The 27,173-nt window shown below is 44.6% G+C and overlaps 1 protein-coding gene across 1 annotated transcript in view; it reads right to left on the reverse strand.

The window, feature by feature from the left end:
• Positions 1–276: 276 nt before the first annotated feature.
• FREM1 (FRAS1 related extracellular matrix 1) overlaps positions 277–27,173 on the reverse strand; it is a 303,886-nt gene continuing 276,989 nt past the window's right edge. The window contains exons 35-36 of the mRNA XM_029605792.1: positions 20,342–20,427; positions 277–1,847 (exon numbers count right to left, since the gene is read on the reverse strand). Coding sequence (XP_029461652.1) covers positions 1,648–1,847; positions 20,342–20,427 — 286 coding nt within the window. The 3' untranslated portion in view covers positions 277–1,647. The remainder of the gene's footprint in view (positions 1,848–20,341; positions 20,428–27,173) is intronic.

Below are 27,173 nucleotides of genomic sequence, written 5' to 3' on the forward strand. Positions count from 1 at the left end.
GTTATGAAGGGTTTCAAATGACTCTGCTTCTAGAGTGCAGGTTACTGTTTGGAGCAGTTTAAGGCCATTCTGAAGCATAATCAGACAGGATGTAAAATTTATGGGCTTGATATTTGGCCAGCTAAATTGTTGTCTGGCCAAGTGGTGGGTGGGATGGGGGCGTTTCAGAGGGTGCCTACTTATCCAGCCAAATTAGGCCTGGATTTACCATTCTTTCGCAGAATGGTGAATCCTGCGAAAACGGGGGGCGAAGGGAGGGGAGGCAGGCCTGCGAAAGCCCGCAGCCTTCGCACCACTGCGGTGCGCCGGCTGCCGGCTTTCGCACTGAATAGCGAGACCATAAAAGGTGTAGTTATTCAGCGCGCTACTGCCAATGATGTTAGTAACATTATTGCCGGCAGGGAAAACACTGCCGACTCCGTCCCTCCATGCCCCGACTCCTCCACGCCCCCTAATTTGCCTTTTCGCATGTGATAAGGGTTTAGAAAATAACCACCTTAGCTAGATTAGTGGTGATATTCAGACTTCTTCAGCTAAATTAGCTGAGCAAGTTAGATCTACTTTTGAGCAAATTTAAAGTTAGCTGGATAAACTGATTTGGCGAAGTATTAATTATCTAGGTATATTCAGCGGTGCAGTCACGCCGCTGAATATCCCAGGCAAGTTAGTCGAATAGCTGCTGAATTAGGCCCTTTATACACATTTTTGCTTATGAATAGGTGAAAAAGAAGAGATATCACAATTCCTAATAACATATGATCTTTAAGATTTCCTGCTCAGTTTGGATTTGGGCCCAAGTGGGAATAATTCCTGACAGGCCTTAGTCAATATAACCTTTTTTTGTTTTGCTTTTTTCCATAGGCACAAAAAGGGAACAAGTTCATTTGGAGTAGGGCCTTGCATATCTTAGTTTCTTTCTGAACTAGTTTTTCATCAGCTCGACAGAATCATATCTTCTTGAGTCAGCTGCCTATACGTCTGTAAAGCGTTACGTCACATAGCTGTTCCAGCACGCTCCTTCCTGTTTGTGTTCACATCCCTGCCTCTTGTTGTAACATATTACTATGACCCCCCTCTGGGTTTTAGCACATCCTTGAGACATCTACCTCATCAACAATATAAGCAGGACAAGGCAGGGTAAGATTTTCTTTCTGTCTTCTTCAGATGTAGACAAGTTCTGACATGCTGACACTGACTTAGCATTCTTCACAACCATTAGTTTTCCTTGGCCAGTTTTGAATTTAATACAAGAGTGGCGTTAAATACTCCAACTAAGGTACCAGATGAAGGAGGTGAAAGAGGTAAATCCTAAAATGAGGGGACAGACCAACAAGCTGTTGCCATTCATCAAAACCTGAATCTATTGAGATTTTTGCCCTCTGGAGACCAACAATGTAGATGGTAAAGTGAGCCTCTGGTGGCACAGAAGCCACGATATATGAAATCCTAACTCCACTGATGTTTCTACAGTACTTGGTCATTAATTCTAGAACTTGAACAGTAAACGATGACATTATCAAACATACTGTAATTCTGTTGAAACTTGCATTTTTGCAATACTGTAAATAAATATGCTGTTAAAGATTAAAAAAAAATAATTCTATACAAGAAAAAGTGTTCTGAGGGGCATTCCAGTGCCGGTTTTCATTACAGCTTTCTTGAGCAAACATAATGGTGAGCTGTGCCCTTCCTGCAGTCCTTGGCTTGCCACTTTCCTCTCCTGTGAACCAGAGCACAGCTCCTTCCTTTCTTCACAGGATGAGGCCAGCCTCTCTTCCAGTTTGTAAAAGTGACAGGCTCTCCTCCGCTCCACTCCCACTGGTTGACGCTCGCTCGATCATTCAAGCCTAGCATGACCCCCCCCCCCCCCCAAAGACAGAGAATCAGTAAACACATCATTCTGTGCTCTATTTATAACTTACGGAGGTCCTCCTCATGAAGCTAACAGCATCCTTCAGATAATCCTGGGATAACACTTTGTTTTGGGGAGATTACCTCACACCGATACAGTTAACATTCTCTCACAGTCAACACAACTGAATACAGAGAGCTGTAGATACAGTTAATTCGTAATTAATTTCTACATACTCCACTTTCACAAACTGTTCTGAAGTCTAGGCTATCTAAGCCCCCTCTTGAAAAACATTATGTATTTCTAAAACTTAAAAAATAATTACACATTGCTTTTGATTCTTGAATTTTTGCCCTATTGGAGAAAACAGCACTGACTATTGATCCCATCGTCTTCAACACAGTGGGTATCTGAACACATCAGATGAACACCAGTTGCTGACATTGCAAATCTGATTTGAAGAATAAGAATAATTTGAAAATCATCACAAGATTACTGCATGATATACAAACCTGGTGCACTTTGTGCAGGATCAAGAGTTACAGGCCTTAGTTAGCTCAAATGGGCCTCTCATATACAAAACATTTTTCTGATAAACACAGAATGGGAGAAAAGCCTTAGTAAATCAGGCCCAATATTTGGTGTCAAAGTCTGTAAATGGTATATTGTGTCACTCTATGATGCATGTAACATTCCAGCAATTAGCTTTTCAGTAGTGTATTGCATCCACTTCTAGAGGCTGCATCTCCAGAAGGATATAGATGGACTAAAGCCAGTCCTGGGGAGGGTTAACAAAATGGCCCTGGGCGTAAGCTTTTTCTGGATAGAAAACAAAGAGTGATTGATCTTGGAGCAACTTTTGTTTTAAAATATCCTTGTAGATGTTTGATTACATTTGCTGGTGCTAGATTTGTCTTTTTTGAACCAGAACAATTGGAAGGCTTTCTCCAAAATAGAAATCCACCTCAGTCTATTTTGGATTCCAGTTCCTAACAGATAAAACAGGGTTCTTTCAAGGATTACCTTGCGGTAGAAATTTTCCTTTGTTTGTTTCCTGATTAAATTTCCCCTTTATGAGGTTTAAAGTGAATATTACACTTTTCCTGTTTTCTTTTTATTATATTTTCCTTGTTTGACTTTTCTGTATAATTATTCACAGTTTTTTTGTATTAAGGTTTCTTGAAATGTAAGCTTTGAAAACTAATAAAGAGAAAAAAACCCAAAAATCAAAATAGCCCTGAGTCTGAATAATAAATCTTATAAGGTGAAGCTTAAGGACCTAAATGTATTCTCTTGAGCAGTGGTTCTCAACCCAGTCCTTGGACACACCTAACCAGACAGGTTTACAGGATATCCACAATGAATGTGCATGACATAGATTTGCATTAGGGATGTACATTCATTTGAAACAAAATGAAAATATGACAAAAGAGCCCATTTTCTTGTGTTTCAAACAAACCAAATTATTTTTTCAGAAAATGAAAAATTTGTATATTTTTCATTTTTGGGAAATAGTGTGTCTTATTAGCAAATAGGACATGCTATTACCAAAATGGGCCTTTAGTGGGTCCATGCTTCAGCGAAGTCTGGGTCCTGTCACCAAAACCCGGGCCTGTGAACCAGGCTCAGCTACGATTCTGACACCGGGGCCCAGCTGAGGCTGGGTACTGTCACCAAGGTCTATACCCAGGCCCAGACTGAGGACTGATGCTAGGCATGGCCAAGACTGGATCCTGTTACCTGGGCTGGATCCAGTTGCCTAGGCCTGAGTCTAAAACTTGGCCTAGGCCCAAAGCTGGGGTCCAGCTGAGGCCTAGGCCCATGGCCTGTGACCAGGCCTTATTTTGACCTCTTCCATCTAAGGTCCTCTTCAAATGATGCCATCTGCTGGAAGGATGCGCTTCAGTGACATCACCATAGTGCCATAAGAACATAAGAACTTGCCATACTGGGTCAGACCGTGGGTCCATCAAGCCCAGCATCCTGTTTCCAACAGTGTCCAATCCAGGTTACAAATACCTGGCAAGTACCCAAAAATCAACTACATCCCATGCTACTAATGCCAGTATTAGAAATGGCTATTCCCTAAGTCAGCTCGATTATTTATTTATTTATTTATTTGAAAAGTATTTATATCCTGCCCCTCCAAGGTTTGTGGCGGGTTACAGGGTAACATACATAAATATCATTTAAATAAATACAAAGTAAATAGTAAAAACAATAAACACACCTAATAAAAGGGATATTTAACCTAATTTAACCTAAAATATCTCATCCTAAAAACTTAAGATAAATACTGCATTAAATAAAGAGTGAAACTAAGCAATGTGTTAAGACTTACATAAGTCGGGATATGCTTGAAGGAAGAGATACTGTTTGATGGTTTTCTTAAATGGATTAATCACAGTTTGGATGGAATTGAGTTCCAGAGTATGGGTCTGGCAATAGAAAATGCGTGTTCTCTGGTGGAAACTAATCTGATAGTTTTTGGTATGGGACTTGGAGTTATAGTTTGTTTTTAGAGCGAAGATTCCTGCTTGGGGTGTAAATATGTAATGAAGCAGAGAGCCAGGAAGTGTTATTATTATAAACGAGAGTGTGGAGAATCATTAAAGTTTTATATTGCACACACCGCTTAACAGGAAGCCAGTGAAGTTTGTGAAGGACTGGAGAAGTGTGATCATAGTATTTGACATTGACTCAGAAGCTGCACTGCTGAGTTTTGTAATAATTGTAATGGATGGGTGGTGATTTGTGGTAGGCCTAGAAACAAAGAATTACAGTAATCAATACAGGAAAGAATTAACGATTGAGCCACTGTGCGAAATTGAGCAGGATCAAGAAGGGGCTTGACATGTTTTAGTAATCTGATCTTGAGGACAGAGTTTTAAAGAAGTGTTTTGATGTGTAAATTTAGGTTTAGCTTTGTATTGGGCCAATACAGTAAAAGTCACGGGAGAGCGGGCGAATGCCCGCTCTCCCGGCTCGCGCATGGGCCACTCTCCTGTACACGCGATTCTGTATTCAAATGAGGGCCTGCGGCAAAAAGAGGTGCTAGGGACACTAGCGCATCCCTAGCACCTCTTTTTGGACAGGAGCGGCGGCTGTCAGCGGGTTTGACAGCAGACGCTCAATTTTGCCGGCCTCAGTTCTCAAACCCGCTGAAAGCCATGGGTTCGGAAACCGATGCCGGAAAAATTGAGTGTCCGGTTTTCAACCTGCGAGCCGATTTCAATTTTTTTTTAACTTTTTTTAACTTTCGGGACCTCCGACTTAAAATCGCCATGATATTAAGTCGGAGGGTGCACAGAAAAGCAGTTTTTACTGCTTTTCTGCACTTTCCTGGTGCCCGGAGAAATAATTTCTGAAAGTAAAATGGGCGGCTTGGCCTGTATCGGCCTGTATCAAAGATAATTCCTAGATTGTTTACCTGTCTATGTTAATTGTGGAGTTTCCATGTTGAATAGAAGATGGAATGTTCTCAAATTGGGGATTTCCTAATATAAGTATTTCTGTTTTTGTGAGGTTTAAACTTAATTTATTGTGAGTTAACCACTAACCAGTTTTTGATTGTTGAAAGACATAGGGAGAGGAATTTTAGTGTGTCTGACCAGGTGTCTGACCAAGTAGGTTTAGGGGGGGGAAAAGAATTGTATATCGTCTGCGTAGATTCTGTAAGTTAAGCCAAGCGTGGATAATAATTGACAGATTGGGGTAAGATAAATTTTGAATAATGCAGCTGAGAGGGCAGATCCTTGTGGAACTTCAGTTTCTAGTGCAAAAAGAATGGAATGGTTGCACTTGATGAAGATTTATTGAAATCAATTGGACAGATATGATTTGAACCAGTTATATACTGTTCCTAAAATGCCTATATGAGAAAGGCGGGTCAGTAGAATATGGTGATTGATGGTGTCATATGCTGCAGAAAGATCAAGAAAAACAGCAATGTAAGAAGTTCCAGAGTGGAATCCACAGAGGATAATATCAGTACTGGATATTAGTAACATTTTGGTGCTGTACTGTGGTCTAAAGCCGAATTCGTATTGATCTAGTAAGGCTTGTTGATTGAGGAAAGATGTTAATTAATTAATAGCAGTTTATGGACTTCTCTAGGAACTTATCCAAATCTTTTTTAAACCCAGCTACTCTAACTTCCCTAACCACATCCCCTCCAGCGACAAATTCCAGAGCTTAATTGCGCAAAGAGTGAAAAAAAGAATTTTCTCCAATTAGTTTTAAATGTGCTACTTGCTAATTTAGAGTGCCCCCTAGTCCTTCTGTTATCTGAAAGGTTAAATAACCAATTCACATTTACTTATTTTAGTTCTCTCATGATTTTATAGACCTCTATCACATCCCCCCTCAGCTATCTTTTCTTCAAGCTGAACAGCCCTAACCTCTTTAGCCTTTCCTCACATGGGAGCCATTCCATCTCCTTTATCATTTTGGTCACTTTTCTCTGGTTCTTTTCCAGTGCAACTATATCTTTTTTGAGACTTGCACATAGTATTCTATGTGACATCTCACCATTGAGTGATAAAGAGGCACTATGACATTATGACAATCTCTGTTTTATCTACCTTCTTCCCGAATGGATGGCGCCATATTGATGTATGGCCGAATTTGGTCAGAATGAACTTTCTTTTTTTTTTTTTTAGTTTAATTCTTTTTTTTTTTTATTAATAGGTAAGAGAAATATAGTGACATGTTCACATATGATCAGAGAGATCACATAGTACAATCATCGTAACAGAACAATATAACAACATACGAAAAAATATGATACAAAACATCTGTTAGGTCACCATTGTATAGATAAACAGAAAAGAAGACAGTAATAAAAAGAGAAAGAAACTAAAAAGAAAAGAAAAGAGATAGAGAAAAGAGATAGAGAAAGAGAAAGAAGAGAGAGAAGAAGACACAGCAAATAAGCAAATATGCATATCAAGGAGGAGAAAAAGGTGCGATACCTAAACTTGTACATAGGGGATATTACAGAGAAGTTATGTAGGTGTCAAGCGGCTTCCAAACTTGGGACCATTTGCCCAACCGTTCAAATTTAATAGCCATAGCCTGTTCATATTTAGTATAAAGAGTGACAGTATTCCACCATAAAGATTCCGATAACATATCGGAATGCTTCCAATTAGACAAAATATTATGCTGACCAATTGTTAGAAGAAAATCCAATAATTTCCGATGAGGGGTTGAAAGGGATAGTGCCGGGTGCGCCCCCTTGAGGATGACCATAGAGTAAGATATAGAAGACTGTAAATGGAGAATGGAGGAAACCTTATCCCAAACCTGTTGCCAAAATCTTTTGACAAAGGGGCAGGTATAGAGCATGTGTGACAGTGTAGCTTTAGGGGTCGAACATGTCCAACATTGATGAGATTCTAAAAGGCCTGCCCTGTGTAATTTCCAAGGGGTCCAGATAGCTCTGTGTAAGGTAAAAACGGAAGTCTGCATCAAACTAGAGGATAGAGAAATACGAGAGGAAGTTAACCAAATATAGTTCCACATTGGCAAGGATATCTCTATGCCCAAATCCGAGGACCAGGTCGATCTCAAAGTGTGTGTAGCAGTAGAAGATATGCGATTGAAAAGTTTGTATAATCGAGAAGCAAGGTGACCTTTCACGCCATTATTTTGGTAGAAATCCCACAGAAAAGGAACACGGGCGACCTGGGAGAAACATATAGAGGAACCTCGCAGCGCATCTTTTAATTGTAGCCAAGCATAATACTGAGTGTGCGGAAGACCAAATCTCTCTTGCAATTGAGAGAAGGTTAGCAAGGTACCATTTTGTATAATGGAGGAGATTAACCAAATGTTACACCTTTGCCAAGTGGACCAAGATGGTGAACAGTCTCCTATTTTAATAAATGGATTGCGCCATAAAGGAGCCAAAATGGAAGTTTTCCACTCCGGGAAGGTGCTAAGACGTTTCACATCAATGTCATTAAATGCTTTATACAAAGACCGCAGAATGTGATTAGCAGCCTGAGGAGAGGTGATATTCATACTTGGAAAGCAACAGAGGGGTGCAGGTGCCACTAAATGTTGCTCAATAAGTAACCAACGCGGGGGGTCAACCACTTCCTGATCATATTCAAAATAAAAATAACCTTGCTGTAGTATAAAAGCCATGTGATAGGAGTAAAAATACGGGAAGTTCACTCCCCCTTGTATCTTAGCTGTTTTTAATTTAGAGAGAGCAATACGGGGAACTTTATTATTCCACAAAAACCTCATTAATATCCTATCAACTTGTTTATAAAAGTCTTTAGAAAAAAAAACCGGGACCATACTCATAGTATATGTAATTTTTGGCGCCAATACCATTTTAATGGTATCTAGTCGACCCCACCAGGTAAGATGGAGGGGAGACCATCGGAGGATGAGATCCTTGAGAGACCGCAGAACATTGGATTCACCATGAACTATCGTTTCCAAAGGATCCATATAAAAAAGAACTCCCAGATATTTAAGGCAAGTGGACATCTTTTGAACGGGAAGATGAGTAAGGGATAAAACCGATGCCGAGTAATTTAGTGGCAATAGTTCAGTTTTATGCCAATTAATTTTATATCCCGAGAGAGATGAGTAGCCAGAAATTAAATCAAAAAGTTGGGGGAGTGAACTCTCCGGATCCTGCAAAAACAATAAAACATCATCAGCATAAGCAGAAAGTTTGAAAACATTCGATCCAATAGATACTCCTGTAATAAGATCCGTTTGCCTAATTGCCGAGAGTAGGGGTTCCAAAGCCAGGTTAAAGAGAAGCGGCGAAAGGGGGCATCCTTGCCGCGTTCCCCTATGGAGAGAGAACGTTGGGGAAATCTGTTGATTAATATACAGATATGCTTTAGGGGAAGTATACAAATGTTTAATCCAAGACAGAAATTGAGGACCGATGCCATACCATTGGAGCGTAGCTAATAAGAAGGACCACTCCACACGGTCGAAGGCCTTCTCCGCGTCCAATGATATGGCCACAGTCGGAGTAGAGGATGAAAAAACAGCCTGTTGTATATGCAAAAAAAGCCGGGTATTATTAGATATCAATCGACCCTTAATGAAGCCAGATTGGTCTGGATCTACTAAGAAGCCCATAACCCGGGATAGTCTAGTAGCCAATATTTTTGTAAAAAGTTTATAGTCCGTATTCAATAGGGAGATGGGTCGATAGTTAGCTATGTTAGCCGCATCTCTACCTGGCTTAGGGAGCACCACCACACAGGCTTGTGTAAAAGACGTACCAGAAGCATCATTAAGAAGCAGAGAAGAAAAATAATCATGTATATAGGGAATTAACGTCTGTTGAAAGGAACTATAAAATTCAGATGTAAAGCCATCTGGTCCGGGTGCTTTACGTGGAGCCAGGGACTTAATTGCAGAGGTAAGTTCAGCAACGGTAATAGGAGAGTCCAACATGTCCATTTGCTGCCGTGTCAAAGTTGGATGTTGCAAGCGAGAAAAAAAATCTTGAAACATCTCCGGCGACGGTGAGACCTCAGATTGATATAAATTTGCGTAAAAGTCACTAAAGGCCTGCAGGATTTCAGAGTCCTTAGTCAGTGTAGTATTAGACGGAGATAATATTGTCGTTATGCGTTTGGTTTCTGACTTTTTCTTTAAATATGAAGATAATAAGTGGCCGCATTTGTTGTTACCAGCGTAATATTGTGCCTTTGAGTGAGAGACATGTAATTGTACCTGTGAGCTTAAAAGGCGATTGTACTGGTAGCGGGCCTTAACTAAAGCTGCGAGAGATATCGAAGAGGGACACTTGATATGATCCAGTTCGAGGGATGCAACTTGTTGGTGAAGAGAAGTTAGAGCAGCTTTTTGTAGCTTAGCTCGTCTGATAGAGAAGCTAATGATGTCCCCACGAATCGTGGCTTTAAAAGCCTCCCAGATAATGAAAGTCGAAACATCTCCTGTAGAATTATTACGGAAGTAGTCAGTTATCTTTTGCTCCAGAAACGGAAGGAACTCAGGATCTTCCAGTAAAGCTGCATTGAAGCGCCATTGCTTATGTATTTGTTTGGGGATCGTCAGATTACATGTCAAGGAGATAGCCGCATGATCAGAAATCAATATGGGGTGAATTTTTGTGTCCAGGACTTGAGATAATAAGGATTTATTAATAAGAAAAAAGTCTATTCTGGAGTACGAAGCGTGAGGTGATGAAAAGAAGGTATAGTCCTTTCCAGTAGGACTGATCAGCCTCCAAGGGTCCACAAGACCATACGTAGAAGTTAGATGCTGTAAGGTTCTAGTGGATTGAGAGATTGTGGGTCGAGCCAGGGATTGCTTGTCCAGGATGGGATCCAAGGGCTGGTTGAAGTCTCCTCCAATTATACATGTAGAGGAATCCACACTAAGCAGATTCATAAACACCTCCTGGAAAAAGCCTGGGTTGTCATTGTTGGGTGCATAAATATTAAGGATGGTGAACAGGTCAGAATGAATAGAGAGTCGGAGAAGGTTCCATCTACCATCCGGATCAGCCAGGTGATCAGAGACAGAGGACGTTAAGGTCTTGTTGATGAGAATAGCAGTGCCTCTTTTCTTATGTACCGCTGCACTAAAGTAAACCTGTCCAACCCATTGTTGTTTGAGTTTAAGAGACTCAGCATGAGACAGATGGGTCTCCTGTAACAGCGCAATGTCCGTTTTCAGAGTATGTAAATAGGTGAGGATTTTTTTTCGCTTTATTGGATGAGAAAAGCCGTTGACATTTAAGGAAACTACTTTAAAAGAAGAGATATGAGTCGCCATTATACCAGAAAGATAGACGAATCCCACATTGTATGTTGAGCACTCCTCCTATAAATCCAAAGTGCGCAGTCAGGAAAAAAAATATCAAGGTTGGCACTTGTCAAAAAGTAAAAAAGAGAGAGAAATAAGAACAAAAAGATATAGTGTAAACACAAGTAGATAAATGGTTTCCATAAGGGTCTTGCTCTGAATTGTTTCATAGCTAAAGAAGACAGTGTTAATGCACACTATCTATATGTAAAAAACAAAAAGAGCCTCAAGGCAGGCCAAAATATAGCCCACATCCCTCGCTCCTGTACCATGGGTGCCATATAAGTAAAGAAAAAATTGGCGTCATAGAAAAATAAGAACTTGCAGCTGTTAAGATGGCTGACATCAAGAAAATCTCAGACATTCCATGAGTACATAAAATAAAAAAGAAAAATAACCATATAAATATCTCCGATACAAGGCATCACCGGCCCTGCGTAATAGCTTCGAAATGCAAGATACAGTTCCAAAACTATGAGAAAAAATTAGGCATATAAGATACCCTTAACGCCCGGCAGACAGAAAAAAGACCTGCTAAATAAAATATCATGTTCAGGTTACCATGCCAGCTGAAGAGTCGCAAGAATTCAGGTATTCTTCCAGTTCTCGAGGATCTTGAAACATTTGGGTGCGATTATTATAAGTTACCCTCATCTGCGCCGGGTACAATAAGCCATATCTGGCCCCCAGAGCCTGTAGACGAGAACGCAGGCCCAATAAGGCTTTACGTCTAATCGCTGTGGTTTTAGCCAAGTCTGGAACAAAAAGTACATTATGACCTTGAAATGTAATCGGGGTTTTGCTGCGAGCTGCGGCAAAAATTTGTAAAACTTGGGGGTACCGTAAGACCTTAAAAATGATAGGTCTTGGGTACTTAGAATTCTTGAGGGGCCGGGAAGGAATGCGATGCGCGCGTTCCAGTTCCAATGGGTGCTCAAAGGTAATTTGTAGGCAACTAGGTATCATATCTCCCAAGAACTTCATGAGATCATTACCTTCAAGTCCTTCGGGGATTCCCAAGATCCGTATATTATTACGGCGATTGCGATTAGACAAGTCTTCTACTTCAGTCCGAAGCTGCGTCATCGCTGTAGTGAGTTCAGGGATTGATGCCGTAGTAAGGAGCAGAGAAGGAACCTGAGTTTCAGCATCATCCAAATGCAGTTGAAAACCATCCATTCGAGCTGACAAGGTTTGCAGATCCGTGCGGACCGCAGTAGTAGTCTCGATGTTAAGTTGCAGCATTTCTTTAAGTTGTTTAAGCTCCGTTAGGACTAACTCAGCTGACGCCATGTTTTTTGCCGCAGTTACCTTATCCGGCGTCGGGGGATCTTGTTTCTGTCGTTTTGTGCCTGACGCAGAAGCAAAGGCTGCCTCAATTTTACCCGATTTAGCAGCAGCCATCCTTAGAAAGCAAGGCTCTTCCTCGCAGCCAAAAGAAACGATCTGAAACGGCCAATTTTAACAAAAAAAGGAGCGAGGATGCTCAGAGCATTAGAAGTGGGCGGCCATCTTGTGCGCTGCTCGTGAGCGCCCCCCTGAACTTTCTTTTTTAAATTATTATTAGCATACCGTATATATACTCATATATGGCCAGACATCAACATGGCATCTTCTGCCCAGTAGGAAGGCACTGCTGTGACGTCACTGAGGTTTGCCCTTCCAGTGGACTGTGCCATTTGATAAGGACATTAGATGGAAGAGAATGATGTGAGGCTTGGGCAAAGACCCGGTCTTAGCAACAGGATCTGGTCTTGGCCAGGCCCTGATATCAGGCCTGGGCCTAGGCCCAGGCTTTGGTGACAAGATTAAGCCTTGGCTGGGTTTCATGTCAGGCCCAGGCCTCGGCCACAGGACCAGGTCTTGGCAATGCACCAACTTTGGGCCTAGGTCTTGGGCTGGGGTATGGCCTAGAACCAGATCTCAGCGATGGGACCCAACCTTGGCCTGGACCCAGTGACAGGACCTGGTCTTGTCCAGGTCCCAATGTTGGGCCAGGCTCTAGGCCTAGGCATTAGCGATGAACCTGGCCTTGGATCAGTTGCCGGCATCAGTTCTAGGCCTCATATCTAGAGTTAGCCTAATGGCCGGGCCCCAGCCTTGGTCCATTTTTTCTTTACATCAAAGTCAATGGGACCTAAGGATTGCTTACCCCATTGACTTCAGTGGAAAACAAATAGTACAAATCATATCAATAAACACAATTTTTTAAAATTAAGAAACGAGTGAAGGAAGGTGACTTATGAAACAAACGAGTAAACTGAAACAATTATTTTGCCTCTGCACATCCCTAGTTTGCATACATGGAGGCAGTGCATTTAAATCTATTTCAGGCATATTCACTGTGGATATGCTGAAAGTCTGACTGGCTAGTTGTGTCCCAAGAACAGGTGGAGCCCCGATGCAGAAAACTTAAGTCAAAGTTTCTAGAATTTTGACTGGGCACACTGAACATGCCCTATACCGGGCGACCACGCGAGGTCCCTCTCCAGTCTTGTAACATAGAAGTAATTAAAATAAAAGTAGGAGAAACCCAACTCCATGGGGTGGCAGATAAGTTTGTGAGGACTAATATTTTGCTGTCCTTGAAGATCACCTGTTAACAGGTAAGCAACTCTGCTTTCTCCGAGGATAGGAAGGATGATAGCCTCACATATGAGTGAATCTCTAGCTACAGGTTGCTCCCGAATACAAAAGGGGACCATCAGTCATCCAACCAGGTGCCAACGGGCACAACAACAACTGTGCTATTGGTAACAGAGTGGGAGACAGCCTGAACCCAAACAATGGGCCCTATGTGGGGAGAGTTGGGTTCTACACCTCAAACAGGTTCTGAAGGACAGACTAGCTGAACCTACTGTCGTGTTGGCTATCCTTATCCAGACAATAGTGAGATGTAAATATGTGGAAAGAACTCCACACTGCAGCCTTACAGATTTCCTTCATGGGAAATGCTCACAAGTGGGCCACTAATGCTGTCATGGCTCTGACAGAATAAGCCTTGACATGACCCCCAAGATGCAGTCCCACTTGGGCATAACAGAAGGAGATGCAATCTGTTAGCCAATTGGATAGTGTCTGTTTGCCTACAGCAACGCCCAACCTATTCTTATCAAAAGAAATAAAAGGTTGGGTGGACTCCCTATGAGCTTCTGTCCATTCCAGACAGAAGGCTAAGACTCGCTTGCAGTCCAAACTGTACAGTGCTCGTTCGCCTTGGTGCAACTGGGGCCTGGGAAAGAATGTTGGCAGGACAATTGACTGGTTAATATGGAATTCCATCATCACCATAGGCAGGAACTTAGGGTGCATGCGCAAGCCCACCCTGTCATGATAAAGCTTAGTGTAAGTTGGATAAGTCACTAAGGCCTGGAGCTTGCTGATCCTGTGTACTGAAGTGACAGCCACTAAAAATATGTATTTCCAGATTAGATAATTCAGGTCACAGGTGTGTAGTGGCACAAAAGGAGCTTTTATCAGCTGAGCTAACACCATGTAGAGGTCCCAAGACACAACAGGAGGTCTTAGGGAAGGCTTCAGTTGAAGCAGGGCCAACATGAAACGTACAACTATAGGATGTACAGAGGTGGGTGTACCATCTATACCTTGGAGTTATGTGCCAATTGCATTAAGATGAACTCTTAATGGAGTTGGTCTTAAGCCAGCTTCTGATAGGTGTAGAAGGTAGTCAAGCAGTTTTTATGTGGGGCAGGAAAACGAATCTAGGGCCTTCTGCTCACATCACATAGAAAACCTCCTCCACTTCCGACCATAGGACTTTCTAGCAGAAGGCTTGATGGATGTTTTGTTGTACCCCACCCTGAACGTAGGAAGGGCAGGTAAGAAATGTTTTAAAACAAATAAATAAGCTACCAGGACCCAAGACATATCCTCTGAAAGATCAAATGGCTGCAGGATTAACCTCTCAAAATCCAGGCTGTGAGTGACAGGACCTGGAGGTTGGAATGCTGCAGCCTGCCCTGATCTTGCATGATGAGATCTGGGGGAAGTCCCCAGATTGATCGATCTCCGGATGGACAACTCCCATAGGAGTGGAAACCAAAGCTGTCTCAGCCAGTGAGGGGCTATGAGGATCATAGTCCCCCTGTCCTCATGAAGCTTCAAGGGAGGCTTCGCCATTAAGGGAATCGGAGGAAACACATACAGAAGACCTTTGTCCCAGTGATGGCAAGGGCGTCTGAGGCTGGTTTGCCATCTGACCTGTACAGGGATTAGAGCTTCCAATTGTAGGGGGACAAAAACAGGGCACCAATAGAACTTCCTATTGTAGGGGGACACAAACAGGGCACCAATGCAGTCCCGAAAACCAATGCCAGCTGGGTCTGTAACACACCAATGAGCACACTGAGCTCCATAAGTGGTATGAAGATGGGCGGCAATGGGTCCAGTGCCATTGGTGCCACAGGACCGAAGTCCTGCAGTGCCCGGTCCACCGCTAGCTGGACTTGGTGCTCCAGCTCCTCCTCAAATATTGCTGATGCCAACACTGATTGGGAGAAAGGAGGGGTGACCAGATCCTCTTCAGACCATTGAGGTGGATTGATGACTGGCACCAGGACTGGTGAAGACTATTGTGGACCCCGGCACCAATGGAGGATTGGCACTCCTTGCCAGGGGTCGCTTTGGGAGCATCGTAGCAAAAGCTGGTGCATCCCCATGCCCGGCACTATGTATCAACAGGGACTGGTGCCGATGCTTCTTTGGCTTCCCTTGGTGCTCGGCCTGGTCCTTCCCTGTTGCTGACACCAATGATGAAGAACTCGACATCCTCAACCTGGAAGAGATCGACAATGGTCGGTCTCTGGTGTCCCTGTCCGCCAACAACATCGATAGAACTGACAGTCTCATTGATGTCAATGGCTTGGTGTCCTTTGGTGTGGCTCCTTGGTCCTTTGATGCTGATGCTGCTGATGTGGTTGCCAATGGCTTGGATTTCTTAGATCCAAAGATCTGCTCCATCTTGTTGAGTCAAAAGCCGACGTCCCTTCGGGATCATCTGGGCACATAAGCGGCAACCTCGGACATCATGCAATGCCCCCAGGCAGAGGACACATATCTCATGTGGCTCCGTGATGGACATGGTCCTCTGGCACCAATGGCATCACCAAAAACTGGATATGGCCATGTCAGACAAAAATATAGTAGCACAAACTGAAGACAATGGCGGTGGGATGGTGATAGCCAGCAAGTACCGATGAACTGCCGTCAAGTGGAATCGACCATGAAAGGAAACTTACCCAAATTGCCATAAAGCCTGACTAGGAGACATTATGGGAGGGCATCAAGAGGGACCCAACAATGGAACAATGAAGAAAACCCTGCGAAAAAAATACAAAGTTTTCCACTAGGACAAAAAAACAGCCAAAGTGAGCTCACTCACACTGTGAAGGTTACAGCTCTGTAGAAAAAGAAAGACTGGAGACAGACCCCTCGAGGTCATGTGATATAGGGCATGCTGGGCATGCTCAGTGTGCCTAGTCAAAGTTCTCGAAACTTTGACATAAGTTTTCCGCATTGGGCTCCTTATAATTATGTCACCCATATGTGAGGGCTACCATCCTGCTTGTCCTCGCAGAAAAAATGTGCAATTCTTAGAATACTGCATCCTTGCAATGTTTGAAAACATTTTTGGATTAAACTTTCAACAGGTCGCCTCAGAGACAAAATATGTTATTTTTAATCCGCACAAACCAACTTGATCTTTATGCAGAAAGCTCCCACAAGGTTTGTGTTTAAAGATCAGATAGTTATACAGATAAAAAAGTACACACCCGTGTTATGGCATTCAAAATGAGGGTGACTTTATGCACATATTTATTTAAACCTTCAAGTACTTCAAGTTCTCAGAAGACCAAGTCATGCCCCTGGGAATGCCTCTTTTACAGCAGTTAAAAGTAAGCTCAGTGTGAAACTGAACCTCTGTATCGTACAATTCTGGTCGCCGCATCTCAAAAAAGATATAGTTGCGATGGAGAAGGTACAGAGAAGGGCAACCTAAATGATAAAGGGGATGGAACAGCTCCCCTATGAGGAAAGGCTGAAGAGGTTAGGGCTGTTCAGCTTGGAGAAGAGACGGCTGAGGGGGGATATGATAGAGATCTTTAAGATCATGAAAGGTCTTGAACGAGTAGATGTGACTCGGTTATTTACACTTTCAAATAATAGAAGGACTAGGGGGCATTCCATGAAGTTAGCAAGTAACACATTTAAGACTAATCGGAGAAAATTCTTTTTCACTCAACGCACAATAAAGCTCTGGAATTTGTTGCCAGAGGATGTGGTTAGTGCAGTTGGTGTAGCTGGGTTCAAAAAAGGTTTGGATAAGTTCTTGGAGGAGAAGTCCATTAATGGCTATTAATCAATTTTACTTAGGGAATAGCCACTGCTATTAATTGCATCAGTAGCATGGGATCTTCTTAGTGTTTGGGTAATTGCCAGGTTCTTGTGGCCTGGTTTTGGCCTCTGTTGGAAACAGGATGCTGGGCTTGATGGACCCTTGGTCTGACCCAGCATGGCAATTTCTTATGTCCTTATGTTTTTAACACCCCACTAGTGAGTCTAGCCTGTTCTTTCATACAGGGAAGAGATTTCATCTATGCCCTGGGGCTTGAAGGATATCCTTCTTCTCAAAGATCAATAACCACACACTGGGGCAAAAGGAATAGTGACTGTACAATTGGAACTTAGCCTGGAGATTTTTTTTTTTTTAAATAGCCATGGGGATTTTTATGGCCCCAGCAGGATTCAGCAGATAACCTGAATTGGGATTACACTAAGTTAAGAACCTATTTTCAGCTGAAAATTCTTATGAATTTAGGGGCCAGATATTAGCCTGCTAAGTGGCACAATTTTAGTATCTGGTCACAGTCAACGGCTATCACTTAGCCATCTAACTTTTATCTCGCTAAAAACTTAGCTGGCTAATAGAATCATGCATCAAAATGCATTATGGCATAGTATCATATGGCGTAAATGCAAATTTTTGAGGTGGGTGGGATTGGGGGAGGAGTTTGGGTGGGTTTTAGTTAAATTAGGGGCCATGTTGTGGCGTGCGATCATAGTCAAGTTAGGGTGAAAGAACATAGTACAAATTTCATCTTTGAGAGACTTTCCTCATTCCAAAAGACATCAAATCTTCACTAAGGTGTACTGTACTGTTCGTACCTCTCACTCTACATGCAAAGCAGGCCCCTAAACCCTAAACCACCACTAACACCTCACCTTGACCCAGCAGGTGGCCCTCCTATAGAGATATAAATAGGTGTACACAGTGAGGCCCTCCCCAGAGGTGCTCTCTCTCTCACTCTTGCACTCACACTGGACCTGAAAAATAGGGATTCTCACAGTGCACCATGTGATAACACTTAAGCAAAGCAGTAAATTTCCACATGGTATGGTAACTTACAGATTTTCATAAACACACCCCTTTTTCATAATGCATGCGTAATTAACTTTTTTTGATGAATGATGGGGTAAGTTAGGTGTGGGATGGGGCATTCCAAGGTAGAGCCATTTGTCTGGCTAGCTTAGCTGGAAAAATGCCAATATTCAGCATTATCCAATATGGTTAGCTGGAAAAGTCAAGGACTGCTATTTGACTGTTCTACAATTATCCAGATAAACTTATCCAGCTAGCTATAAGGTCTGGTCGGGCAAGACTCTGAACTCCTGGAGGAAGCTCTACACAAGACTTACCAACAGCAAACAGGGAGAAACTACAGTGCCTTAGTGCTTCTTCAATCAAAATTCAACTTGGCACTATTGCAGCACATCTTCAACAAGTGAAGGGGGTTTCTGATTTCTCTCCTCCCTTTGACTACAGCATTTTGCAACACCAGCCAGTAAACCTCCAGTGCCTTGGGACCCCAGTGTAGCCTTTTGAATTTCTCAAGTTGGGTTGACTTAGTTTTCCCCCTAAAAATGGGGTGTTCCTTGTATCTGTCAAAAAAAAAAGGTAAAAACCTGGCTCTTCAAGCAGGTCTTCGCATAATTCCACCCTCCCATCTCTCTCCGCGCTCTTTATCTCAAATACCTCCCCCCTTCTTCATCCCCCCTCAATGCCTGCTGCACCTTTTTGCTACCTGCCTATTAGGAAACTGTAAATAATTGTAAATATTCCACACCTGTTTGACATATTATATTGTGGTTACCATTTTTACTCTTTCTGCCCTTTTAAGATCTACCGGTTCAATGTATTTCTCTTACTTTGTTAATCTGTTCTGTGTAAACCGATATGATGTGAAAACGAATATCGGTATAGAATAAAACTCTAAATAAATAAATAAATAAATAGACCAAGTAGATTCAGTGGCACAACCACATCACTGAATATCTCTGCTTGGTTAACTGGATAAGTTTATCGGCTAACTTGTGCAGTGAAATAGCAGTTGAATATTGGGCCTCAGGAGCCTAAAACTTAGGTTTCGAAATTTAGGCCTTTTATTCATTTGCCTAGATTGAAACCCTAAATTTAGTCCCTAGTGCTGAAAATCAGTACTAAGCTCCTAACTATGTTTCCCTGCCCTAACTCTGCCTTTGTAGCCACCTGCATTTTAGCATCCTAAAATAAGGAACTCAACCGTAGTACATTTTCAAAAGAGCCAATTTAGGGGTCTAAACCCTTTGAAAACTGACCTTATTGTGGCTCTCCAGAAAACCAGACCTGGTTAGTAGGGATGTGAATCGTTTTTGAACGATTAAAATTATCGTCAGATAATTTTAAAATAGTCCAAAATCGTTTGAGTGCACAATACAATACAAATTTGTTAAATAGGGCGCGGGCAAACCGGCACACCAAAAAAACCCTAAAACCCACCCCGAAACTTTAAAACAAATCCCCCACCCTCCCGAACCCCCCCAAAATGTTTTAAATTACCTGGGGTCCAGTGGGGGTCTCCCAGCGCGATCTCCCTCTCTCTCTGGCCACGGCTGCGTTGAGAAATGGCGCTGGTGGCCCTTTGCCCTTATCATGAGACAGGGCAAAGGTAGCGCTGGCGCCATTTTGGTTCCTGGCTCCCGACGTCACGGTCGCCCGTATGACATAGTGAGGGCAAAGGTAGCGCCGGCGCCATTTTGAAGATTGGCAATACGGCCCGCGTGCAGGAGGTCGCTCCCGGACCCCCGCTGGACTTTTGGCAAGTCTTGTGGGGGTCAGGAGGCCCTCCCAAGCTGGCCAAAAGTCCCTGGGGGTCCAGCGGGGGTTCGGGGGCGATCTCCTGCACGCGAGACGTTGGGAGCCAGGAACCAAAATGGCGCCGGCGCTACCTTTGCCCTGTCACATGATAAGGGCAAAGGGCCACCGGCGCCATTTCTCAACGCAGCCGTGGCCAGAGAGAGAGGGAGATCGCGCCGGGAGATCCCCACTGGACCCCAGGTAATTTAAAACATTTTGGGGGGGTTCGGGAGGGTGGGGGATTTGTTTTAAAGGTTCGGGGTGGGTTTTAGGGTTTTTTTGGTGTGCCGGTTTTCCCGCCCTCCCCCGATTTACGATTTTTAACGATTTTTTAAAAATAAAAACCACGATGATCAGATTTCCCTCCCCCCCCCAGCCAAAATCGATCGTTAAGACGATCGATCACACAATTCACACCCCTACTGGTTAGGTGTGCCTCAAGGATAGCATAGAGAATCACTGTTTTAGATACTTACCAATCCAGAAGGGTTTTCTTCTACTAAAGTTCCAGAGCCACTCCATGTGCTGCTGGGAAACAACAGTCACCAGCGTGCCAAGGTATCTACACTCCAAGGAGAGAAGAGGGCAAGTGCTCAAAAGGGCTGTGGACAATAAAATCACATTTCCAGCTTCACATCCCTGTAAAGAGTTTTATTTAAAACTGGCTACCTTAGAATATGATAATAAAAGTGCAAATTACATAATTACAGTAAGGAATGTCTTCATATCAATGGCTCTGTTGTGCATGGCTGCAGAAATTTACCAAAATTTGCCACAACGTAAATATCTTCTTAAGATGTCAACCACTTGTAATTGATCTCTGCTTCTCCCATTACCTAAAATCCTTAAGTTTTCAAGACATTTTCTAATTTTCCAAGACAGAAATACCACTAACTTTTTAAGATAAATATGCTTTAGAAAATGAAACGTGTACAACAGCTTTCTCACTAGTGGGCTTTAACAGCAAACACAGCCTGAGATGCCCCAGTGTTTTTGCAGCAATCGTGATAAATGCAAACATGGAAATGCTTTATCTACTGAGTTATTCATATAGGGGTACATTTTTTTAAAAAGCGCGAGCTCGTTCTTTTGTTTGCGCAGCAGGCGCAAACCAAAGTACGCCGGATTTCAATAGATATGCGCGTAGCTGCGCGTATCTTTTAAAATCCGGGGTTGGCGCGCACGCAAGGGGTGCACATTTGTGCACCTTGCGCGCGCCGAGCCCTGCGCATGCTGCCCGTTCCCTCCGCCTCCCCCCACCTTCCCCTCCCTTCCCCTACCTAACCCACCCCCCCAGCCCTATCTAAACCTCCCCTACCTTTATCGCAAAAGTTATGCCTGCTCGAGGCAGGCATAACTCGCGCGCGCCGGTGGCCCGCTGGTGCGCCATCACCCGACCTGGGGGCTGGTCCAGAGGCCTCGGCCACGCCCCCTTGAACGCCCCCGGGCTGGCACCACGCCCCCCGGAATGCCCCTGGGCCGACACCATGCCCCCCGGAACGCCCCAAACGTCGTGCCGACCCCCGACACACCGCCAACACGCCCCCCCCTAGCAAAACCCTGGGATTTACGCGCGTCCCGGGGCTTGCACGAGCCTATGCAAAATAGGCTCGTCGCACGCAGGGGAGTTTTTAAAGGGTTACGCGCGTAACTTATGCGCGTAACCCTTTTAAAATCCGCCCCAAAATGGACTGCAGCTCTTTGAATATTCATATAAATCATGTTAGCATTAACCCATTTATGTGTTGCTATAATATGCCATCATTTTCATAAGAATGTGCTACTTCTATTTTTGTCATTTTGAACTAAACATTTGCTTTAAACCTTGCATTTTAAAAGGAAGAACTTTAGGGATACTGTAGAAAACGTGGGTATATTATGCCATTGGGAATGATGCTCATCTAAGCAATATCTTATTAGTCTCAGAACCATATCACTTTAACCAAAATGTGTTATTCCTGAAGACTTGCTGTTGCAGAAGTGGACCCTTGCACTGAGGTGAGGTTGATGCAATCCACAGGGAGGAGCCCTGCGAGTCCCCACCGTCAGCAGGCGGAGCTGGCTGGAGCACAGGCTCATCAAGAACTTCACCAGTACCAGCCCTCATTCCCTTTAGGTTGAGCCCTCACATGTGGGGGCCAGCTGGGCTTAGATGGGGGCCTCTGTGGAGAGGTGGAAACGTCGTGGGAGATGTTACAGGCCAGCAGGAGTGGAGATTTACAGGCAGTGGTCAGGGAAGGTGGCAGACAGCGAGGTTTGTGCAGTGTCGAGGTCCCAGTAGGGGTCTGGGCAGGCAGAGTTCTAGCAAGACAATGAGCAGGCAGTGGTTGAAGGACAGATAGAGGTCAAGCAGCATCGAAGAACAAACCAAAGCCAGGAATCCAACCGAAGACAGAGTCAAGAGTTCAAACAGAAGTCAAAGCCTGGAGTCCAATCCAAGGGCAAGGCAAGGTGGCACAACAGGACAGGCGGGATGCTGAAGACAGACAAGGGACTACGAAGACACAACTCAGAAAAAAACCAGACTTGCAGAAAGACCAGGAACAGATACAGGAACTCAGACAACACACAGCGGAACCAGGAATATGAAGAAAAGGCACAGGATCAGGAACCAGGAACGTAGAGGCAAACCACTACTCCTAGGAATCAACCTATTGCTGAGGTGTCTGAGGGAGGTCTGGTCAGGCTTTATATTCTGGAGGCCCATGATGTCATCAGAGGGCATCGCGGTGGATTTTCCCACCGCAGACCCTTTAAATGCTGGAGAGTTAAGCTTGCACGCACCTAGGAACGGCTCGATCAGCTGGCAGTGGCATCCTTAGTGTAGAGTGCCGGGTCTGCTTGGGTGCAGCAGCCTGCTGCATCTTCATTCAGGGGCCTGCTGCAGCATCGGCATGTCCCCACTGTGGCTCAGGGATGACGGTAAGAGTGGCTGGTCATGGGTCTGTCCCACGACCAGCCGAACACAACGGTACCCCCTCCTCTAACCCGCCCCAGGGAGCTTGAGTTTCTTGGGGTACAAAGAATGGAATTCTCTCAGGAGACTCTTGTCTAGGATGTTAGAAGCAGGCTCCCATGTATTCTCCTCTGGGCTGTACCCCTCTCAGGAGATCAGGTATTTCACCCTCTTGCTCCGGCGTCGAACGTCCAGGATCTCCTTTTCCCAATAGACAGTATCCTCCTCAGTGGTCACCTCCTGAGGTCTAGGCACCCTTTTAGAGGGCCACATGAGGATTACAGATTTGAGAAGGGAGACATGAAACATAGTATGGACTCCCAAGGAGGCTGGTAGGCGCAGCCGGTAGATTACTGGGTCTATTTGATGGGCGACAGAGAAAGGACCAATGTAATGGGGGGTTAGTCTCATGGAGGGCATCCAGAGGTGAATGTGGCAGGTGCTCAGCCAAACCTTGTCCCCTGACTTGAATTGTGGCGCTGGCCTCTGGTGGCCTTCTTGGTTCTTTGAGCTGCTATCTGGAGCATCTTCTCAATGTGGACCCAAAGGTCCTGGAGCTCCTGAGCGGGTAGCTGAGCTGCCAGGGAGGAGACGGTTAATGGAACCGGTAATGGAAGTGATGGCTGTCTACTGTACACTATTTGGAAAGGCGACAAACCAGTGGCTGAGTTGATATGGGAGTTATGGGGAACCTCTGCCCATGGAAGAAGAGTGGCCCAGTTATCCTGGCAATCATTAGCATTGGCTCTAAGGAAGCCTTTCGATGTTCACTTGGTTCGCTCACACTGGTCTTTTGCTTGGTGATGGTATGCTGTCCTGTAGTCCAGGATGATATTAAATTTCCTACAGAAGGAGTGCCAGTACTTGGCTGTGAACTGGGCACACCGATCTGAAATAATATGCTTGGACAGGCCATGCAGGCAGAAGATGTGATGAGTGAATATTCGGGACAACTCGGGCACTGTGGGAAGGCCTGGAAGAGGGATAAAGTGAGCCATCTTTGAGAATCATTCAACAATGACCCAAATAATGCTGCAGCCTTTAGAGAGGAGAAGATCCACCATGAAATCAGTGGACACATGGGTCCAAGGCTTGGTGGACGTTCAGATGTTGTACATGATGAAGACGTTCCAAGTTTTTGTGGTCGGTGTACATAGTAATGCAGTGTTGCGCATCCTCAATCCATTGTCGCCATTCCTCAAGTGCAAGCTTGATGGCCAGCAATTCTCTGTCCCCAATTCCATAATTGCATTCTGCAGAGGAGAGCTTCCACAAGAAGGAGGAGCAGGGGCAAAGAACCCCCCTGTACTGGAGTGCTGGCTTAGCATGGCCCTTACCCCTAAGGAGGAGGCATCGATCTCCAGAATAAAGGTATGTGCGCCGGAGTCAGGGCGTTGGAGGTATGGTTCTTGAAGAAAGGTCTTCTTCTTTTCTTCAAAGGCAGTAATCGTTTCATAGGGCCAAGATTTTGTGTTGGCTCTCTTTCTGGTTTAGCACCATGAGTGTGTTAGGTTTTGTAGGTTTCGTGGACCCTTGGCCCGAGGAGGGAGTTGACTCTCATTGAGGTGTTGAACCCACAGGGCCCCACCGTCAGGAGGCAAGGTGGATTGGAAACACAAACGAATGGACCATGGCTGTGGCCCAGGAGAAAAGGAGACGTAGCTGAGCTGTCTGTGTCACAGCCACGTGATCACAGACACCTGCACTGTAGGAATACTGCTGGGTGCCCCGAGGAGTGGGGAAGTATAGAGACAGTAACTGCGGTGTGGTAACACTGGGGCTACACCGAGGAGCGGGGAAGCATGGAGACTGGATCTCTGGTGTGATGACACTGAGGCTACCCCGAGGAGCGGGGAAGGTGTAGAGACAGGATCTCCGGTGTAGTATCACTGAGGCTATCCCGAGGAGCGGGGAAGTGTAAAGACAGGAACTCCGATGTGGCAATGCTAAGGCTACCCCGAGGAGTGGGGAAGCATAGAGATAGGAACTCCGATGGCAACGCTGAGGCTACCCCAAAGAGCGGGGAAGCGTAGAAACAGGATCTCTGGTGTAGCAACGCTGAGGCTACACGGAGGAGCGGGAAAGCGTGGAGACAAGATCTCTGGCAGAGTAGCGCTGAGGCTACCCTGAGGAGCGGGGCAGCACAAGACAAAGTCCCGAATAGGAAGCACAGAGCAGGCCCCTGAGGAGCAGATACCCAAGCCAGAGTCCAAAAGGTAGAGCAGAGATCCAAGGCAGGAACTGCAGGTCCGGAGAACAGGAACAAGCACCAACGGAGCTCAGGGAACTTGTTGCCAAGTCGATTAGCGTAGGCCAAAGGAGGTGCCTAAATTTTATTTTATTTATTTATTTAAAATCTTTTCTATACCGTCGTTAAGCAGGTGCCATCACAACGGTTCACAATAAGGCACAAAAACTATGTTGCATAAAGAGTCTGGAATTCTAACTCTTACACAGGTGCCATCAAGAATACTGTAACATTATATCATAATAAGTACTATTTGGTGAGTGTTATAAGTTATGTCTAGGTTTTCTAACTCTGCTAAAAGTTTGGTGTTACTTAACTTTAGTTCTTTGAAGTTTAAGATAAAGGTGGAGATTAGAATATAGGAGAGGAGATACACTTTAAGAAGGAAGGAGTGTGTTTGTGTGGGTGTTTGCTTGACCGCAACTAACAGTTCCCTGGGTTCTACTCTTGATTCTCTTTGTGGTATGCTTGCTTAAATAGCCATGTTTTTAAATTTTTTCTGAATGTTTTGATGTCTCTTTCCAATCTGATTTCTACCGGCATGGTGTTCCATATTATCGGTCCTGCTAGTGATAGGGCCCTGTCCCTTACTTGTGTTAATCTGGCTGTTTTGACTGATGGTATAGTTAGCAGTGCTTTGTTTGCTGACCTTAGGTTTCTGTGTGGGGTATGTAAGCGGAGGGCTGTGTTCAGCCACTCTGCTTTTTCGTCGTGTATCAGTTTATGAATGGTGCATAAAGTTTTGTATTGTATTCTTTGTTCAATGGGTAACCAGTGTAATTCTCTTAAGGTTTCCGTGATGTGGTCTCTTTTACTCAGGCTTGTGATATCATCAGCCGGGGACGCCCCTGCAGTTCCCACCATTGGGCCTTTAAAGGGAGACCTGGTGGCGCGCGCGCCTAGGAAGGTCCAGAGTCAGCATGTAGTTCGGCGGCGTCCCAGACACCATGTGGAGTCTTGGGAGCCAGGAGATACGTGGTGATAGCAGCTAGCCACAGCCACGAGTTCACCCGAAGTGAAGAGCAGGGCATGACATGACGTAAGTTGGGTCATCTGTGGCTGCATGCAGCCGACGGTCATAACAGAGTAGAGCCCCAATCTGCGAGTAATTAGGGATAAAATGCCAGTAGTAGTTTGCAAAGCCCAAGAATATTTGCAGGGTGCAAAGACTGGAGGGTTGCGGCCAGTCTTGGATGCACTTGATCTTGGCCAGAGCCATATGGAACCCCCTGCTGGAAACTATGTAGCCAGAAAGGGTAGGATCTCTCTCTAGAAGAGGCATTTTAACAGCTTCGCATACAATTTATTTGCCTGTAGCCTCTGGAGGACTCTACGTATGTCCTGCCAGTGAGACATGAGGTCCTTTGAGAAGATAAGGGTATCATCAAGGTATACCACAATACAGATATACAGGAGGTCTCTAAAGATTTTGTTCATCATTTTCTGGAATACTGCAGGGGTGTTGCATAGGCCAAAGGGCAGCACCAGATATTCATAGTGTCTGTCCCGCATATTGAATGCCGTCTTCCATTCATTCCCCTGTTTGCTCCGAATTAGGTTGTAAGCCTCAAGGAGATCCAGCTTCGTAAGCACTCTAGACTCCTGGAGGCAATGAAAAAGCTCAGAAATGAGTGCCAGAGGGTATCAGTCCTTCTTTGTTATAGCGTTCAGCCCCCGGTAGTCAATACATGGGTGTAAGGAGCCATCTTTCTTGGACACGAAGAAGAAACCCACCCTGGCAGGAGCATTGGAGGGCCTAATGAAACCCCAGTCCTGGCTTGGCATCAGGTAGTAGATTGATGGCACAGTCATATGCTCTGTGGGAAGATAATTTCTCCGCCTTTTTCTTGGAAAACACATCGGCATACTCAGTGTACTGAGGAGGCAGTCCTACCCTGGTCATTCCTGGGGCAGACTTGGTAGACGCTCAACATTTTGCAGGCAAGAGTTGTGGTAATGGGTCCCCCAGCTCACCAGCTGTAGTGAGCCCCAGTCAAAGTGAGGAGAGTGGAGTTGTAACCAGGGTAGCTCCAACACAATGGGGTGTACCGCCTTGTCGATGACATGGATGATGATAGTCTCTACATGCAAAACACTGTTGTGG

Source organism: Rhinatrema bivittatum, chromosome 1, assembly GCF_901001135.1.
Source record: "Rhinatrema bivittatum chromosome 1, aRhiBiv1.1, whole genome shotgun sequence".
NCBI lineage: Eukaryota > Metazoa > Chordata > Amphibia > Gymnophiona > Rhinatrematidae > Rhinatrema > Rhinatrema bivittatum.